The following is a 13582-nucleotide window of genomic DNA, read 5'->3' as shown; positions in this document are numbered from 1 at the left end:
AAATATTATTATTATTAATACATATTTGATAGAATACAGACCAAGTAACAGATACATGAAGAAACATCACTGCCTGGTATGGCAACTGCTCGGCCTCCGACCGCAAGGCACTACAGAGGTTAGTACGTATGGCCCAGTACATCACTGGAGCCAAGCTTCCTGCCATCCAGGACCTCTATATCAGGCAGTGTCATATTAAGCCCTAGAAATTGTCAGACTCCAGCCACCCTAGTCATAGACTGTACTCTCTGCTACCGCACGGCAAGCAGTACCGGAGCGCCAAGTCGAGGTCCAAAAGGCTTCTTAACAGCTTCTACCCCCAAGCCATAAGACTCCTGAACAGCTAATCAAAGGGCTACCCAGACTCCTCTTTTACACCGCTGCTACTCTCTGTTTATAATCTATGCATAGTCACTTTAACTCTACCTACATGTACATACAACCTAAATGACCTCGCCTGACCGGTGCCCCCGCACATTGACTCTGTACTGGTACCCCCTGTATATACCCTCGCTTGTTATTTTACTGCTGCTGTTTCATTATTTGTTACTTTTATTTTCTACTTATCTATTTTATGCAAAACACTTTTTTTCTTAACTTCTTAAAGCATTGTTGGTTAAGGGCTTGTAAGTAAGCATTTCACTGTAAGGTCTACTACACCTGTTGTATTCTGCGCATGTGACAAATACAATTTGATTTGACTATTTGACAAAAAGACATGTACTCACCTCACCACAAGATAACACACCCCGAATTCAGGTTAGAGCCTGCCAGATCTGAAGAAACCTGAGGAGAGCATCTGTTAGAGAGAGCTGGGCCACATTCTGATAGGATTCCAGGATGCGAGGAGTTAGCTGACAGAGCAGAGGAATGGTTAGAATCCCTGGAGACGGAATCATATTGTTTGCTTCTCTTACCATACATTCGCGTTCTGCCCAGATCACATGACTCTTACCTGTTTGGACTTGTACTTTTTGTGGTAGTGTGGGGATACAAGGCCGTGTGTGTTGATGATGTCATCAGTCTGAGCAGCATTGACCCCGGGGGTGGTTCGCTGCATGGCCAGGAAGGACTGGATATTCTGCACCTCATTAGAGAAGGAGCTGTCTGCTAGGGTCTTCCCCTTGGAGGCTAAACGGCAAGCTGCCATCCACCTGCTGTACTGCAGCTCCTAGTGGAAGGGGGAGGAATGGACATATGGAAAGATGGAAAGAAATCATAGCATAGTGGGATATAGTACATTTATATGTAGGGTCAGGGTGACACTAAAGAGGAAACTGTTCTCATAGCAGTTGGGTCTATTCCTTGGGACAGGTTACAGTGGGGCAAAAAAGTATTTAGTCAGCCACCAATTGTGCAAGTTTGCAAATAAATTCATTAAAAATCCTACAATGTGATTTTCTGGATTTTGTTTTCTCATTTTGTCTGTCATAGTTGAAGTGTACCTATGATGAAAATTACAGGCCTCTCTCATCTTTTTAAGTGGGAGAACATGCACAATTGGTGGCTGACTAAATACCTTTTTTGCCCCACTGTATATACATGTACATTAATCAGTGATCAAATTCGAATAGCTTTTTACTTATAGGAAGAGTGCTTCGAACAGAGTGAGCTGAGCATTGAGTTCCTTCCATTCTCACAGCGTAGGTAGACCTCATTCATGCCCTGAGCCCCAGGAATCAGCAGTCTGATGCAGAACTTCTGACCAGCCACACTAACGTCTGGGACCACCTCACAGCCTGGGGAGCACAGCACTTCCTTATGGGACCAGTTTGGACTCATTTGGCTTGTTAATAAAGTCACCAGTGAAGAAACGTCATTATATCTAGAATGTCCTTTCTGATGCTCTACGTACTACACATCTTCGTGTCAACTTGTGTGGTTGTGGTTCTATGTGAAAATGTGGGCTGAATGTAGAGTATGTGCACGTGGGTGGGCATTTTCATCACAGTGAATGTCAGTACATATGACCTTTGAGGTTCATCTGCTGAATGGGCTCCGTGAGGCTCTCCTCTTTACTCTTGTAGTAGGAGATGGATGTGTTGTTGAACGTGAACCAGAACTGCTTATAGCCCTTTAGTGTCAGTCTCTTTGGTCTAGGAGAGAGTGAGATGAAACAAACTAGAATGCTAAGGGTTTTTAGCAACATTGGAAAGGGTACGCAGTTGTATGTCTGTGTGAGTGAGCATGTCAATATAACCGTAGCTGCGGTTAGTGTGTGTGTGTGTGTGTGTCTATAAACACTCATCCAGACTCTCAGAGTCTCATATATCTTGTGTGATCGATATCCAATCTAAAATCCATGGCAGGAAAAGGTGGTCACCGGCAGAAAGATGGATGTGAGTCAGAGGGCGTTCAGCCAGCCAGCAGTGATGTATGTTGTCAACCCATCTTACCTGAAGATGTTCAAGTAGTCATGCAGCTCTGGTGCTACCCTCATTGTTTCCTGTGAAGAGATAAAACCCTGTGTCTATTTTGTGTCATGTGCGGTTGCAATTAAACTTTTTCCATGTCACTTTTTTTGCTTCCTTACAAACCAACCCTGATCACCATTACAGACTGCTACAGTATGATGGAGAATCAGAGGGACTAACCAGCATGTCTTCAGCGCTGCTCTCCTCTGCATCCATCTTCACCTCCAAACACTGAAGGGCGGAGTCAAGGTCATCCATGGCAGGACATGATGTCATCAGCCGGGGCTCTGGCAGAGACACCTTACCAATGTGGTGCTGAGGATAGCGCACACACAAACGTATAACAGTGTGAAAGACAAGGGAAGCAATGTGTCATAGACAGAGAATACCCTTTGGGGACAGTTCTTGTTTGTTTTCCTGAAGGGCAGCAAAGAGCATCATCTCTTCCTCTGTGCAGCCAACATCCTCCAACAAGATGGCCCAGCGAGCCTGCTAAAACATCTGGGTCAGACGGACTGCGTCATACTGGAGACGGAGACGAGGTAGATAAAGTGACCGATTACACACAGCACAATTCATGGCCACCATGAGGTAGAAGAAGGAAATAATCGATAGCCCCTCAGAAAGCATGTTGCAGGCCTACCTTGGGCTGCAGGTCATGGAAGCAGTAGTATTTGAAGTGTAGCAGCAGTCTGTCATGCTCCTGCACTCCCTGTTGGAGCAGAGAACAAGACGAATCCAGTCCACAATAAAACACATGTAATTAATTGAATTACACCCTGTTCTTTTTCACTAACAATACACAGAGTAACATACGCATACCTAAACATATTTGTTGTGAACACACAGACACTCACCTGCTGTGAACTTGGGCCTTGTCCACAAGGCTGGTGGGACGGGGCATCTTGGTGATAGCCTCAGGAGCAGGTAGGCTGACAGACAACATCTTATACACAGCCTCAGTCTGGGGTGAGTCAGCAAAGTGCACAGGCTTGCCATTGGACAGGGTGTGAGCTGGACCTGTCGTTATTACACATGCAGTTAGGATATGTTACATGACATTTGGTATGTACTGTACAGCGAAAGCTATTGTACTTAATGTTGCCCATCCATTTTGAAATTTGAAGTGTACCACCAATTCCACTGGACCTACCTGACGAGATACGAAGGCTTGTTAGATCATATACTACTACTTCCTCCTCCGTGTCTTTCTTCTTTTTCTTCTCCTCCACTGGCCGTAACAACGACAGCTCCTCTGGGTGACGCATGTCTGAGAATGAGCAGTGCGAGGGAATACTGATTTAACACCTGCAACAATAAACCTCTAGTTAGAGAGCTCGGTATAGCCCAGATGCACTTCTTCAGGTACCTGCAGATTCGCAACTTTACAAAAAAGATTTCCCCTCTTTCCCATCTCTCCCACCCACCAGCTGGCTTGATGAATGTTTGAGCCTGGATCCGCATGTAAAGCATTCATGGGAGGTGAGATTGGAGGTGAGATTTCTGAGTAAAGGGTCTGAATACTTATGTAAATAAGGTATTTCAGTTTTTTATTTTTAATACATTTGCAAAAATTTCTGAAAGCCTGTTTTTGCTTTGTAATCATCTGGTATTGTGTGTAGATTGATAAGGGGGGAAAAAATATTTAATCAATTTTAGAAAAAAACTGTAAACATAACAACGTGAAAAAAAGTCAAGGGATCTGAATACTTTCCAAATGCACTGTATTCCTGTATTCCGGTAATGACTAAAAATTATTTCAATACCATGGACCAATATCGAATTCATTTAGGGCATTTCCAGACATTATGTATAAATTGTCCATAGCCCCTACAACAGTCCCAACATTTGTCAGACACTGAAGGTTGCATGAGTTTCAATTTCCTAGGGGTCAAATATTCTCTATACAGAAATTTGAAATGGATACAATTATTCAAAACATTTCTTTTTTCCAGATATGTTCCCATATTTCAGAAGAAAGGTGGACACCTACAGTGCCTTGCGAAAGTATTCGGCCCCCTTGAACTTTGCGACCTTTTGCCACATTTCAGGCTTCAAACATAAAGATATAAAACTGGATTTTTTTGTGAAGAATCAACAACAAGTGGGACACAATCATGAAGTGGAACGACATTTATTGGATATTTCAAACTTTTTTAACAAATCAAAAACTGAAAAATTGGGCATGCAAAATTATTCAGCCCCTTTACTTTCAGTGCAGCAAACTCTCTCCAGAAGTTCAGTGAGGATCCCTGAATGATCCAATGTTGACCTAAATGACTAATGATGATAAATACAATCCACCTGTGTGTAATCAAGTCTCCGTATAAATGCACCTGCACTGTGATAGTCTCAGAGGTCCGTTAAAAGCGCAGAGAGCATCATGAAGAACAAGGAACACACCAGGCAGGTCCGAGATACTGTTGTGAAGAAGTTTAAAGCCGGATTTGGATACAAAAATATTTCCCAAGCTTTAAACATCCCAAGGAGCACTGTGCAAGCGATAATATTGAAATGGAAGGAGTATCAGACCACTGCAAATCTACCAAGACCTGGCCGTCCCTCTAAACTTTCAGCTCATACAAGGAGAAGACTGATCAGAGATGCAGCCAAGAGGCCCGTGGTCACTCTGGATGAACTGCAGAGATCTACAGCTGAGGTGGGAGACTCTGTCCATAGGACAACAATCAGTCGTATATTGCACAAATCTGGCCTTTATGGAAGAGTGGCAAGAAGAAAGCCATTTCTTAAAGATATCCATAAAAAGTGTTGTTTAAAGTTTGCCACAAGCCACCTGGGAGACACACCAAACATGTGGAAGAAGGTGCTCTGGTCAGATGAAACCAAAATGTAACTTTTTGGCAACAATGCAAAACGTTATGTTTGGCGTAAAAGCAACACAGCTGAACACACCATCCCCACTGTCAAACATGGTGGTGGCAGCATCATGGTTTGGGCCTGCTTTTCTTCAGCAGGGACAGGGAAGATGGTTAAAATTGATGGGAAGATGGATGGAGAATACAAATACAGGACCATTCTGGAAGAAAACCTGATGGAGTCTGCAAAAGACCTGAGACTGGGACGGAGATTTGTCTTCCAACAAGACAATCATCCAAAACATAAAGCAAAATCTACAATGGAATGGTTCAAAAATAAACATATCCAGGTGTTAGAATGGCCAAGTCAAAGTCCAGACCTGAATCCAATCGAGAATCTGTGGAAAGAACTGAAAACTGCTGTTCACAAATGCTCTCCATCCAACCTCACTGAGCTCGAGCTGTTTTGCAAGGAGGAATGGGAAAAAAATTCAGTCTCTCGATGTGCAAAACTGATAGAGACATACCCCAAGCGACTTACAGCTGTAATCGCAGCAAAAGGTGGCGCTACAAAGTATTAACTTAAGGGGGCTGAATAATTTTGCACGCCCAATTGTTCAGTTTTTGATTTGTTAAAAAAGTTTGAAATATCCAATAAATGTCGTTCCACTTCATGATTGTGTCCCACTTGTTGTTGATTCTTCACAAAAAAATACAGTTTCATATCTTTATGTTTGAAGCCTGAAATGTGGCAAAAGGTCGCAAAGTTCAAGGGGGCCGAATACTTTCGCAAGGCACTGTAAATCATTCTCCCAGCACAATTCTACACATGGCATACACAAGATCTGGAGTGAGAAAGGATTTTATCAAATTAATTAGCTAAGTGACTATTGTACTTAACATTTCAGTTTTTCCAATTCAGTAGACTTTGGAGATCTTCTCTCCCACATGTTTAGAAAAATGTGACCTTATTTGTAAGTAGAGTAGGAAGACTTTATTGGGAAAATGTCATTAATTTCTGATTTGTTCAAATGATCCCATATTGTTCTCATCAAATACAGTGCCTTGCGAAAGTATTCGGCCCAAACTGTTATAGACATATATCCATCCTGCCATGCCTTTCTAAAATCTTTGCAAGCCAAATTAACAAACAGATCACCGACCATTTCAAATCCCACCGTACATTCTCCACTATGCAATCTGGTTTCCGAGCTGGTCATTGGTACACCTCAGCCACGATCAAGGTCCTAAATGATATCATAACCGCCATCGATAAAAGACTGTACTGTGCAGCCGTCTTCAGCGACCTGGCCAAGGCTTTCGTCTCAGTCAATCACCGCATTTTTATCGGCAGACTCAATAGCTTTGGCAGTCAAATGACTGCCTCGCCTTGTTCACCAACTACTTCTCAGATAGAGTTCAGTGTGTCAAATCGGAGGGTCTGTTGTCTGGACCTGTTGCAGTCTCTATGGGTGTGCCACAAGGTTCAATTCTCAGGCTGACTATTTTCTCAGTATATATCAATGATGTCGCTCTTGCTGCTGGTGATTCTCTGATCCAACTCTACGCAGACGACACCATTCTGTATACATCTGGCCCTTCTTTGGACACTGTGTTAACAAACCTCCAAACGAGCTTCAATGCCATACAACACTCCTTCCGTGGCCTACAACTGCTTTTAAATGCTAGTAAAACTAAATCCATGCTCTTCAACCGATTATTGCCTGCACCCGCCTGCCCGACTATCATCACTATTCTGGACGGTTCTGACTTAGAATATGTGGACAACTACAAATATCTAGGTGTCTGGTTAGATTGTAAACTCTCCTTCCAGACTCACATTAAGCATCTCCAATCCAAAATAAAATCTAGTATCAGCTTCCAATTTCTCAACAAAGCCTCCTTTACACATGCTGCCAAACATACCCTCGTAAAACTGACTATCCTACCGATCCTTGACTTCGGCGATGTCATTTATAAAATCGCCTCCAACACTCTACTCAGCAAACTGGATGTAGTCTATCACAGTGACATCCGTTTTGTCACCAAAGCACCATATACTACCCACCACTGCGACCTGTATGCTCTCGTTGGCTGGCACTCACTACATAATCGTTGCCAAACCCACTGGCTCCAGGTCATCTAAGTCTTTGCTAGGTAAAGCCCCGCCTTATCTCAGATCACTGGTCACCATAGCAACACCAACCCATAGCACGCGCTCCTGCAGGTATAATTTACTGGTCATCCCCAAAGCCAAAACTTGCTTTGGCCGCCTTTCCTTCCAGTTCTCTGCTGCCAATGACTGGAACGAATTGCAAAAATCACTGAAGCTGGAGTCTTATATCTCTTTCTCTAACTTTAAGCATCAGCTGTCAGAGCAGCTTACCGATCACTGTACCTGTACACAGCCAATCTGTAAATAGCACACCCAACTACCTCATCCCCATATTGCTATTTATCCTCTTGCTCTTTTGCACCCCAGAATCTCAACTTTCACATCATCATCTGTACATCTATCACTCCAGTGTTAATACTAAATTGTAATTATTTCGCCTCTATGGCCTATTTATTGCCTTACCTCCCTACTCTATTACATTTGCACACACTGTACATAGATTTTTATATTGTGTTATTGACTGTACGTTTGTTTATGTGTAGCTGTGTTGTTGTTTTTAATCACACTGCTTTGCATTATCTTGGCCAGGTCTCAGTTGTAAATGATAACTTGTTCTCAACTGGCCTACCTGGTTAAATAAAATGTAAAAATATGTGGAAGAATGTTCATTTTTATTGTGTCTATTTTACTCAATGTTTTATATATACACTAGATTTCTGACAGATAGCGCTGTGTTGAAGCCACCGTGCCTCCATCTTGGCACTTTTTTTGCCACGTTTATTCTATTAGACACCTTAATGCATACTTTTACATTATATTAAACAAACAAATAATACATAAAAGAACGTACACATTATATTATGTAAGCTAAAAATATATACGCAACATGTAAAGTGTTAGTCCCATGTTTAATGTGCTGAAATAAAAGATCCCAGAAATGTTCCATATGCTCAAAAACCTTATTTTGCTTGAATTTTGTGCACAAATTCGTTTACATCCCGGTTAGTGAGTATTTTTCCTTTGTCAAGACAAGCCAAGCCATTCATCTGACAGGTGTGGCATATCAAGAAGCTGATTAAACACCAAATTTGGCAGTACATCCAACCGGCCTCGCAACCGCAGACCACGTGTAACCACGCCAGCCCAGCACCTCCACATGTGACTTCTTTACATGTGGGATGGTCTGAGACCAATCACCCAGACAGCTGATGAAACTGTGGGTTTGCACAACCAAAGAACTTCTGCACAAACTGTCATGAACCGTTTCAGGGAAGCTCATCTGCCTGCTTTCATCCTACCCAGGGTCTTGACCTGACCGAAGTTTGGCAATGTAACCAACTTCAGTGGACAAATGCTCACCTACGACGACCACTAGCATGAGTGCCCCATGGTGGCGGTGGGGTTATGATATGGGCAGGCATTTTACATTTTATCAATGGCAATTTGAATGCACAGAGATACCTTGACGAGATCCTGAGGCCCATTGTCGTGTCAATCATCTGCCGCCATCATCTCACGTTTCAGCATGATAATGCACGGCCCCATGTCATGAGAATCTGTGCACAATTCCTGGAAGCTGAAAATGGCCCAGTTTTTTCATGGCCTGCTTACACGCCAGACATGTTATCCATTGATCATGTTTGGGATGCTCTGGATCGACGTGTACGGCAGCGTGTTCCTGTTCCCGCCAATATCCAGCAACTTCAAATCACATTTTATTTGTCACATACATATGGTTAGCAGATGCCAATGCGAGTGTAGAGAAATGCTTGTTTTTCTAGTTCCGACAATGCAGTAATAACAAACGAGTAATCTAACCTAACAATTCCACAACTACTACCTTATAAACGCAAGTGTAAAGGGATAAAGAATATGTACATAAAGATATATGAATGAGTGATGGTACAGAACGGCATAGGTAAGATGCAGTAGATGGTGTTCACAAAGCCATTGTGTTCACAAAGCCATTGAAGACATTTTTTTAAAGGTATCTGTGACCATTAGATGCATATCTGTATTCCCAGAAATGTGAAATCCACACGGTAGATTAGGGCCTATTGAATTTATTTTAATGGACTGATTTGCTTATGTGAACTGTAACTCAGTAAAGTCTTTTAATTTGTTACACGTTGCGTTTATATTTTTGTATTTTTTAAATATTTTTATCATTGACTTCACCACAATTTTTATGCCTTCTTGTTTTTAATTGGAAGTCCGATACCAAGCCATCACATGCTCACTGGGTTATGAAATGTTATGGCCCATCTCAAAGCTAAAATATTTCACCCGTGGCTCCACTCAAAAGTTTGTTTTACAAGGTCTGGTAGCCATTCCTCGACTACTTTGAGAGTAACCTCTGCTGAGAACTTAATGTGGCCCCTGCACCCCCCCTTGTCTTATGATATTTGGTTGTTTCTCTCCTTAATTTCCACCAGCGGTTCCATAGGATAGTACCCATGTAATCTTAACTGATGCATCCAGGTGTAACAGGGGAATTTAGTTATTGTACCTGATGTTGTATCATGTTTGTTACTGTAGATAATGTTCTGCTTTTATGTGTTCCAATTACAATAATATCTGCAACAATAACTTCTTACTTTTATTTAGGTAGGAACTCCTCATACATGTACTTACTCAGCAGACGACAGACCCCCATAACAGTTTGGAAGACTGGACTAGAGAAGCAGGCCTGAAGCCTCAGAGTGGTCCCGTTGGGTAGGCCCAGTGTCAGGGGCTTGTGCTGGGGGGGGGGGGGGGGGCTCAGGCGAACATCGGCATGGATCTCATACTTCTCAAGGGTCCAGTAGAGCTGGAGCAGCTACTGCTGCTTCTGCTCCCACAACAGGGCATGGTCTGACCAGTCCTGCTTTATCTATGTGGTGTACAGAGGAGTCTGTCGCTGCTTTATATCAACACATTTATGGCGTGTCTCATAGATACTTTGAATCTTGTTTTGAAATCAATTATTCATGTTCTGATTTACAGATTGTGGAGTACGTCTCTAATCACTTACTACACCCCACGATTAAAAGATATCAACAACCCTGAGAAATTACAAAATATATACTCATATGCAATCTAAAAATATACTGTATCTTAAATATAGTCCCAAGATGGAAGTTGAAGTGTACATTGGTAGGGAACTCACGTGTCTTCTCCACAATTCTGAACACAACACCACCAATGCGCAGGTCTGAGGTCACGCTAACTTTGAAGGGTGTAGCCTCAAGGCCAAGCTCCTCCACTGTCACAGACAGATCCCAAGAAGCCATACTTACAGAGGGAAAATATAGCACTCATCTTTTATTATTGGTATTAATTGTGCTACATTATGGCTTTAACAATAAACTCTCGTTTGAAGACGCTGTATTACAATGTGGTAATACAACCATCGGGTTATGCCACATTTAAGATAGTAACACACATTAACACATTTTTTCAATTAAAGCAAAAAGTAAAGTAAAATGCTGAACTCTGATAGTGTACGGTTATTTATAGACAGACAAAACTGGGGAACATGGTAATGCCCTGAATCAAACTACAGGTCAAATCTTAGGCAACCCTAGTCTTGGCTATTCCCCACATTAAAATATACTGTAATAATGTACTCCACCAACACATTATAATAAGACAGAGCAAAATCATATTACTTCCTGTAAATGAATGACCCCTTTCTTAGTCATCGGTTCAATTACCCCAATACCCCCTATCCAAGCTTTATATCTGCTCCTCCTTTTAGGACAAGGCCAATTGGACTGTTAGATTATCATAGATTATCATAAAACGTTACACCAGTAAGCCACTATTCAGTGTGGGCAATTCTATTACTGGCCTGTGCCTCAACATCACCCTGTCTGTCTCCATTTTCATAGAGTATCTCTATCAGTGTCTCTATAGTCTCTGCCCCGGGAGGACATTGTTGTTCCCTTACCTAGTTGTAGTCCCAAACCAAATGTTCTTTAGAGTCAAACACCAGGTGCCCTCAGTCTCTACCACTGTTGGGTGGTCATTGCAGCTTGTGAAATATCTCGGTCACTTCCTCCTGTCTATCTCCCTCTCGGTCTTAGTGGCTGCGGTCATATCCTGTGTAAAATGTCAAGAGATAGAGGACTGTTCCTCTTTCACATACCATCAGGGCTGTAGGTGGTTGTTTTAAAGGGGGAGTTATCAGATACTGTTGCTGAGCAACTATTGTTTTGACAAACATGCAAGAATCATTTTCCATATGTGTAAACACATATTGGTATTGGGATAGTTATAAGAACAACTTGACTAGTTGCCATCTAAAAAATATATATTCTACAATAAAAATTGGAGAGAAGAAAAATGGATAGTTAAAGATGCAATCCAGGATCTTAAGCGCTTATACATTTTAAAATATTGTACGAATTGGAAATTGTAAAATATTTTATGCAGGACGTAACATATCATACGAAATGGATGACGTAGCACACAATGTTCAGGGACACGTTTTTGACTCGAGCACTACTTACAAAACTACTGGAAAAAATGATACCAAAGCTCTAGTGCATCACTAACATAGTCTGTTAATGGGTCGGTGGAGTTTAGACACTCCTGAGAAAGACCCTCTAGTGGTCAATTACAGGTTAATCATGAGATGCAAGGTTTGTTTTCAGGGCATTAGGGAAATACTTTCCCGTACATTTAGAAAGAACGGTAACTTTTTTTTAAACCAAGCAGTACGAAAAGCCATACTGATTAGCAAAAGTGGAACATGCTCGAAGGTTTTTCCCAGTTTGGAAAAATAGAAGCAGAAGAAAATAGAAGCAGAAGGATGCATAACCACAGAAACGGATCAATATAGAAATAAACGTCCTCTCACTGTCGACTGCGTTTATTTTCAGCAAACTTAACATGTGTAAATATTTGTATTAACATAAGATTCAACAACTGAGACATAAACTGAACAGGTTCCACAGACATGTGACTAACATAAATGGAATAATGTGTCCCTGAACAAAGGGGGGGGGGGTCAAAATCAAAAGTAACAGTCAGTATCTGGTGTGGCCACCAGCTGCATTAACTACTGTAGTGTAGTGTATCTTCTCCTCATGGACTGCGCCAGATTTGCCCGTTCTTGCGATGAGATGTTATCCCACTCTTCCACCAAGGCACCTGCAAATTCCTGGATATTTCTGGGGGGGAATGGCCCTAGCCCACACCCTCCGATCCAACAGGTCCCAGATGTGCTCAATGGGATTGAGATCCGGGCTCTTCGCTGGTCATGGCAGAACACTGACATTCCTGTCTTGCAGGAAATCATGCACAGAACGAGCAGTATAGCTGGTGGCATTGTCATGCTGGAGGGTCATATCAGGATGAGCCTGCAGGAAAGGTAACACATGAGGGAGGAGGTCTTCCCTGTAACGCACAGCGTTGAGATTGCCTGCAATGACAACAAGCTTAGTCCGATGATGCTGTGACACACCGCCCGAGACCATGATGGACCCTCCACTTCCAAATCGATCGTGCTTCAGAGTACAGGCCTCAGTGTAACAAACATTCCATCGATGATAAACACAAATCTGATCATCACCCCCTGGTGAGACAAAACTGCGACTCGTCAGTAGAGCACTTTTTGCCAGTTCTGTCTGGTCCAGCAACGGTGGGTTTGTACTCATAGGCAACGTTGTTGCCGGTGATGTAATTCGGGTCCTAACCAGACAACAGGCATACAAGCCCCCAGTCCAGCCTTTCTCAGCCTATTGCGGACAGTCTGAGCACTGATGTAGGGATTGTGCATTCCTGGTGTAACTTGGGCAGTTGTTGCCATCCTGTACCTGTCCCGTAGGTGTGATGTTCGGATGTACCAATCCTGTGCAGGTGTTGTTACACGTGGTCTGCCACTGCAAGGATGATCAGCTGTCCCTCCTGTCTCCCTGTAGCTGTCTTAGGCGTCCCACAGTACGGACATTGCAATTTATTGCCCTGGCCACATCTACAGTCCTCATGCCTCCTTGCAGCATGCCTAAGGCACATTCAAGCAGGGACCCTGGGCATCTTTCTTTTGGTGTTTTTCAGAGTCAGTAGAAAGGCCTCTTTATAGCGTCCTAAGTTTTCATAACTGTGACCTTAATTGACTACCGTCTGTCTGTAAGCTGTTAGTGTCTTAACAACCGTTCCACAGGTGCATGTTCATTCATTGTTTATGGTAAATGGAACAAGCATGACAAATAGTGTTTAAACTCTTTACAATGAAGATCTGTGAAGTTGTT

The 13582-nt window shown here is 42.5% G+C and overlaps 1 protein-coding gene and 1 pseudogene across 1 annotated transcript; both read right to left on the bottom strand.

The window, feature by feature from the left end:
• Positions 1-724: 724 nt before the first annotated feature.
• On the bottom strand, positions 725-2783 carry LOC110533118 (annotated as a pseudogene).
• On the bottom strand, positions 2594-12264 carry LOC110534009 (fermitin family homolog 3). The gene is given in 7 exon segments (XM_036990397.1): positions 2594-2939; positions 3058-3126; positions 3272-3434; positions 3568-3684; positions 9981-10218; positions 10478-10619; positions 11278-12264. Coding segments are annotated over 6 exon segments (747 nt in total). The 5' UTR covers position 10619; positions 11278-12264; the 3' UTR covers positions 2594-2920.
• Between the last annotated feature and the right edge of the window lie 1318 nt (positions 12265-13582).

Source organism: Oncorhynchus mykiss, chromosome 10 (genome assembly GCF_013265735.2).
Source record: "Oncorhynchus mykiss isolate Arlee chromosome 10, USDA_OmykA_1.1, whole genome shotgun sequence".
Classification (NCBI taxonomy): Eukaryota; Metazoa; Chordata; class Actinopteri; order Salmoniformes; family Salmonidae; genus Oncorhynchus; species Oncorhynchus mykiss.
Note: the sequence above shows the minus strand (reverse complement) of the source record. Positions and strands in the feature narration are given on the sequence as shown.